At 53.7% G+C, this 6,342-nt stretch overlaps 1 protein-coding gene across 1 annotated transcript; it reads left to right on the top strand.

Moving 5' to 3' along the window:
• Nucleotides 1-452: 452 nt before the first annotated feature.
• On the top strand, nucleotides 453-3,372 carry EGR1 (early growth response 1). The gene is made up of 2 exons (XM_075164412.1): nucleotides 453-768; nucleotides 1,081-3,372. Exons 1-2 carry the CDS (start codon nucleotides 534-536, stop codon nucleotides 2,376-2,378), a joined length of 1,533 nt encoding a protein of 510 aa, XP_075020513.1. The 5' UTR covers nucleotides 453-533; the 3' UTR covers nucleotides 2,379-3,372.
• Nucleotides 3,373-6,342: the final 2,970 nt, after the last annotated feature.

Below are 6,342 nucleotides of genomic sequence, written 5' to 3'. Positions count from 1 at the left end.
GGAAAGTGCGGCGGGGGCTTCCGGCGGGCTGGCTGGGGCGGGCGGGGGCCGGGGACCCCGCGCCCCGGGGCCGGCGGCGCTGCGGCAGCGCTGCGGCGGCGCTGCCCACGGCGGGGGACAGGCCCGCAACGGGCGCGGGGCTCCCAGCCCGGGGCGGGCGGGGCCCCCACGGCCCGGCTTTCCCCGGTGCCAGGCGCTGACGCCAGGCGGGGTCCTCCGGCCCGCATCCATATAAGGGCTTCCTGCTTTCCATATATGGCCATGTACGTCAGGGCCGGGGCGGGCTGTGGCCGGTGGGACCCGATATATAGAGGCGGCTCCGGGGCGGGCGGGGAGCCGAGCGCTTCCAGCGGGCAGAGCCGGGGGGAGCCCCGGGCGGGCGGGCGGGGAGCCGAGCACTTTCAGCGGGCAGCGCCGGGGCGACCGCGGCGCGGGGCACGCAGCAGGCGACGGCCGCCTCGCCGCAGCCGGCCCGTCCGCCGGGCCCGCGGCGGCGGCGCCACCACCCGTCAGAGCCCCAGCCCGGCGCCCTCATGGCCGCGGCCAAGGCAGAGATGCAGCTCCTGCCCCCGCTGCAGGTCTCCGACCCCTTCGGCGCCTTCCCGCACTCGCCCCCCGCCATGGACACTCACTACCCCAAGCTGGAGGAGATGATGCTGCTCGGCGGCGGGGGCCCGCAGTTCCTTGCCCCCCCCGGGGCGCCCGAGAGCGCGGGCTTCGGCGCCGCCGGGGAGCCCGGGGAGCAGCACTTCGAGCACCTCGCGGCAGGTAAGCGCGCTGGCCTCGCCCGGGCGGGCGGGGAGTCCCGGTCCGCCGCGGGGGGGCAGCGGCGCCTGCGGGGGCTCCGCGCTGCAGCGGCGGCCCTGTCCCGGCGGCTGCGCGGGGGGATTCTCCTGTGTGCGTCAGCGGCTCCGGGCTAGCGGCTGCTGGAGACCTGCCAGCGGCGCTGCAATACGTTACGCTCAATTATTAATTAACCAGAAGCAAGGATCTGGGGCTGCGCCGTGCGGGGATGGCTCGCGAAGCACTGGCGGCAGCTGCAGCGGCTGCTGGAAGTAATCGCTATTCCTCTCTTTCCAGACACTTTTCCCGAGATCTCCCTGAACAACGAGAAAACCCTGCCAGAAACCAGCTATCCCAACCAAACGACGCGACTGCCACCGATAACCTACACGGGGCGCTTCTCCCTAGAGCCGGCCCCCAACAGTAGCAACACCTTATGGCCAGAGCCCCTCTTCAGCCTCGTCAGTGGGCTGGTGGGCATGGCTAACGCACCTCCCACCTCTACGCCTTCTTCATCATCACCATCCTCCTCCTCGCAGAGCCCCCCTCTGAGCTGTTCTGTCCAAGCCAGCGAGAACAGTCCAATTTATTCGGCTGCACCAACTTTTCCCAATTCCAGCTCTGACATTTTCCCTGAACCGCAGACCCAGTCCTTTCCCAACCCCTCTGGAGCCCCCATCCAGTATCCACCTCCAGCTTACCCGACTGCTAAGACCAACTTTCAGGTGCCAATGATCCCGGATTACCTGTTCCCTCAGCAACAGGGTGAGCTCAGTCTTGTTCCAGCTGATCAGAAGCCCTTCCCAGCCCTTGAGACCAGGGCACAGCAGCCTTCCCTCACGCCGCTGTCCACCATTAAGGCGTTTGCTACTCAGACTGGCTCCCAAGAGTTGAAGACCCTCAACACTAACTATCAGTCCCAGCTGATCAAGCCCAGCAGGATGAGGAAATACCCAAACCGTCCCAGCAAGACCCCTCCTCACGAGCGACCCTATGCCTGCCCAGTGGAGTCCTGTGACCGGAGGTTTTCACGGTCCGACGAGCTAACGCGGCACATCCGCATCCACACGGGACAGAAACCTTTCCAGTGCCGCATTTGCATGCGGAACTTCAGCAGGAGCGACCACTTGACTACGCACATCCGCACACACACAGGAGAGAAGCCATTTGCCTGTGACATTTGTGGCAGAAAGTTTGCCCGAAGCGATGAGAGGAAGAGACACACTAAAATCCACCTTAGGCAGAAGGACAAGAAAGTGGAAAAGGCAGCTCCGGTCTCAACTGCTTCCCCAGTTCCTGCCTACTCATCCTCTGTGACTACGTCCTACCCTTCCTCCATCGCCACCACTTACCCCTCGCCAGTGCGCACAGTGTATTCCTCCCCTGCCCCCTCTTCCTACCCCTCCCCTGCGCACACCACGTTCCCATCTCCTTCTATAGCAACCACTTACCCCTCTGGCACTGCCACTTTTCAGACCCAAGTGGCCACCTCCTTCTCATCTCCAGGGGTCACCAACAATTTCAGCTCACAGGTGACCTCAGCACTTTCAGACATGACGTCAGCCTTTTCTCCAAGGACAATTGAGATTTGCTGAGATTACCTTCTGGAACAGGAGAATTCACCTTTTCCATTGGTACTATCAGACACGGAGTCTCCAATTACTCCCCCAACACCATACGTTGCAAGGCTATTTAACTTTTCTTTAAACTCCAGCTGCCTGAAACAACTGCCGTTTAAGTTTTCCACCTCTGTTGAATGACTTAATTTGCATGGACTGTGGATATAAGTTCAGTATAATTTTCCCCGTAAACAATAGTCTTTTATTAGGAAGAAAGGACTTTTGATTAAGTATGTAGCTGATGTAAATTGTACATGTGCCATGGTTTTGCTTTCCTTTAGGTACTATTGATGTGAAAAATCTTTGCATATCCATATTGTATTATTTGGAGTTTGCAGGGCCATATTTTGTAAATGTTAATTCTATTTCAGTGACAATGCTGTAATGCGTTTCAAACTTCTTTGGGAACAGCACTTACTGTATTTGAGCATGTTAGAGTGATGCTATGTAAATATCACCTGATGAGACACTCACATGTGGCAGAAGTTTTGTTTTTAAAGTTACAAGTCTTGGTGCCTTTTTGTGAAGCCTTGCTGACGTCATGCATTTGTGTGAATGGATGCTTTGCATCTTGCCTTAAAGTGAAAGGGATGTTACTCAGAGAATGTAAAGGAGAGCAGGGAATGGGTGGGGAGGGGAGCACGAGAAAGCCCTGGGGGACGGAATGTAAGCAAAAAAACACCCCACACCTCTCAAAGTCTATTTTTGTTACAAAAATGTAAATTTATATATATATATATATATTCAGGAGTTGGAATGTTGTAGTTACCTACTGAGTAGGCAGCGATTTTTGTATGTTATGAACATGCGGTTCATTATTTTGTGGTTTATTTTTACTTTGTAATTGTGTTTGTTAAAATGAAAGTGACTGTTTGGCTTCTAAACACATCGAATGCGCTTTCCTGCCAATGGGATATTTGGTGTACAATACCCTTCAGAAAAAAATAAATAAAATATCGAATCGTGCGGACTTCCACGTTTTCCTTTAAGTTGCTACGTAGGAAGACTGTGCTGCAGCAAGCCTGACTCCTTGCATGGCTGGGAAGTAACAAGTGCTGCTTGTCCCCTGGAGAAATACCCACTTAAAGAAAGGAGGGGAGACCAATCACTCCTGAGTCCAGTTGCTCGCAAAGGCATGGATGGAGCACGTGCGTCCTTGCATTAGCTGCATCACCTGCTCTTTTGAATAGCCACGATTCCTGTTCTCTGGCTTCTCCAGAAGCATGTGAGCTAATCTTAGGAAGAAAAGAAATTCTCCCAGTGCTGAAGAGGAGGTTTGAAAATTAGAATCTCAGCTGTGTGTTCATAGATAGTCAGAAATCTTACTGGATGGCAAGATAATAGAGCAGTTTCTAGGCTGGAAATACAATAAGCTCAGTCCAAAGGGCTGGCTGACGGGAGGTAGCCCTGCTCAGCTCCTCCTTGACACAACAGAGGGCATATAAGCATGTGGGCCTGACAGCCTTTAGTACAGATGTTTCAGCACTTATAGGAGGAAACCACTTCCTTACATGGTGGTTTGAAAGACCTTTCAGGGGGTATGTGAACTCTCTGCAGAGCGAATTCAGAGGAGTTTGCATTCATGAGAACTGGTGGTGCAGGTACAGGGGAGGGTTCTGGTGTCCTTTCAGGTGGGCTCTCCACGAATCACTAATGTTTAGGATTGTGAGGAGCTGGGATGCAGAGATAGGCCTTGATGAATGCACCTGGCACAATGTAAACTGGCACGCGGTCTCTGTCAGACACAGCATGCCCTACTGCTTGCCAAAATCGACCCCACTGGCTAGGAAGGGCAACCTGCTGAAGCCCCTGGGCTAGTCCTTCTTCTTGGGGATGCAGCCCACCCCTGGGAAACGGCAGAAATTCTGGAAGACACCTAAGAGCTGAGCAGTTGGTAAATCCCAGTCTGTCGTCTCTCAGGCAGGACTGTCCTCAGCGGGTTGGGACAAGCTGTGCTGCTTTGTCTCTGGGCTGGTTTGCGCCTGCAGTGCTGGGTGCGGTCTGCAAGCTGCTAACAGTGACTTTGCAGCTGGTCCTGCTGGGCCTTTTCAGAGAAAAGCACCAGCTCTTTTCAACCCAAGGGGCTTCGGCCTCCAGCCAAGGCAGATTGACTGCGCAAGCTGAGTATGTGGCTTCACACTGTCTGAGCTTGTAACCCATGTCAGAAGCCCAGAAATCCACTTATGGGAGATGAGACAATGAAGAAGGGCCTTCAAATGTGATGCTTCAAAGAAGGAAGCAAATAACATTATGTAAAGCTAACCACAAAATTTTTTCCCACCTCCGGTTCCCAAAGTCAACAGCAAAATAAACAGTTGGAGTCAGCCCAAGCCCATTCTGATCTGTGGCACTGCTCTGTTCAGACAGTTAGAATAGAATAGAATAGAATAGAATAGAATAGAATAGAATAGAATAGAATAGAATAGAATAGAATACAATAGAATACAATAGAATAGAACAGAACAGAACAGAACAGAATAGTTCAATTGGAAGGGACCTAAGGCCTACAGTGATCACCTACTCCAACTGCCTGACCACTTCAGGGCTGATCAAAAGTTAAAGCATCCTACTAAAGGCATTGTCCAAATGCCTCTTAAACACTGAGAGGCATGGGGCATCGACCACCTCTCTAGGAAGCCTGCTCTATTTGCCTACCCTCTCGATAAAGAAATGCTTTCTAATGTCAAGTCTGAACATTCCCCTGATGCAGCTTTGAACCATTCCCACGTGTCCTGTCCTGTCACTGGATACCAGGGCGAAGAGATCAGCACCCCCTCCTCTCCACTTCTCCTCCTCAGGAAGCTGTAGATGTTGCTGTCTTTTCAAGCTAGTCTCTGCTAACTCCTGGTCTAGCCTGCTGGGATTGTGACTGTGCTAAAAACGGACCAAGTGGGCTCTCAAGCAATGCCTGATGAGCCTGAGGGTGCCCCGGGTTCTCCAGAGCGCTTGTACAGAAATGAGCAGTGATGGTAATTGTCACGCCTAAAGAGGCAGCAAAGAAGATAGGTGCTCTTTGGTGCATTGGGTGCAAAGTGGACCGAGTCAGGCAGTGTTGCAGGGCTATACAGGAATGAAGGCCAGAGCACCCTTTCCAGCAGCCGGGCACGTCTCTGACGCCTGGCTAGCCACCTCGGCACATAAGACTGGCCTGTGGGTGCCAAGGCAGCAGTGCAAGGGAGATGATGGGATCTGCAAGGCCTTTCTAGCTCAAAGAAACACTGGTCCTACTTGCCCCGTGCTTTCTCCACTTTGTGACGGTAGATCCTTTCAACTTGTGGAGGCATCCAGAAATCCACCCTAACCCTCTCCACCCCTCCCCGGTCACCTCCTTAGGCCTTCTCTTGAGGGTGCTGCAGTCTCCCTTTACGTGGAAGCGTTCTGGCCTCCCACCGCTGTGGGCACCGGTCACAGGCACTGCACAGGCAGCAGTGTCCGACTGCAGGGATGTTCGGAGGCACTGAACCAGGTATGTGGGGTTACCGTTGGCCCCATGTTAACCCTGGCTCAAAAAGCAGTTTAGTGGAGTCGTGCAAGCCAGCAGTGTTCTGAGGGAAGGGCTCAGTACCTGTGTGTCACGTAACGCTGCCTGTAATGGCCTGCGGGCTGGCGACCGACAGATCCCATCCAGCTGGGGGGTCACTTGTCTGAATTGCATCTCGTTGCAGGAAGCTCCCCAGTACCACGGAGCCTCTGGTTTGAAAAAAAAACCAAACCTAATAAAAATTTGTAAAAGCCGTTGACATATGCCAACCGGGGCCGCTTTCATGCAGATACCCTTTGGTGTAACTTCCTAGAAAGCGCTCATAATTTAAGCTTTGGGATTTGGTCTGAATTGCAGCGACTTGTGCTTTGCATTTGCCATCCCTGGTTATAACGTAAAGGAAAGAACATGCATGGGGTCTTTCGCTCCTCCTCTTTCCAAGGCCTTCGTCCCATAAAA

This window comes from Calonectris borealis, chromosome 15 (assembly GCF_964195595.1).
Source record: "Calonectris borealis chromosome 15, bCalBor7.hap1.2, whole genome shotgun sequence".
Lineage (NCBI taxonomy): Eukaryota > Metazoa > Chordata > Aves > Procellariiformes > Procellariidae > Calonectris > Calonectris borealis.
This window is presented reverse-complemented; position numbering and strand designations above follow the sequence as displayed.

Excerpts from the sequence above, each read along its gene's own strand:
- EGR1 (XM_075164412.1), top strand. The coding sequence starts at position 534 with ATGGCCGCGGCCAAGGCAGAGATGCAGCTCCTGCCCCCGCTGCAGGTC. Across the intron at positions 769-1,080 it reads CTTCGAGCACCTCGCGGCAG|ACACTTTTCCCGAGATCTCC; the intron begins GTAAGCGCGCTG and ends CTCTCTTTCCAG.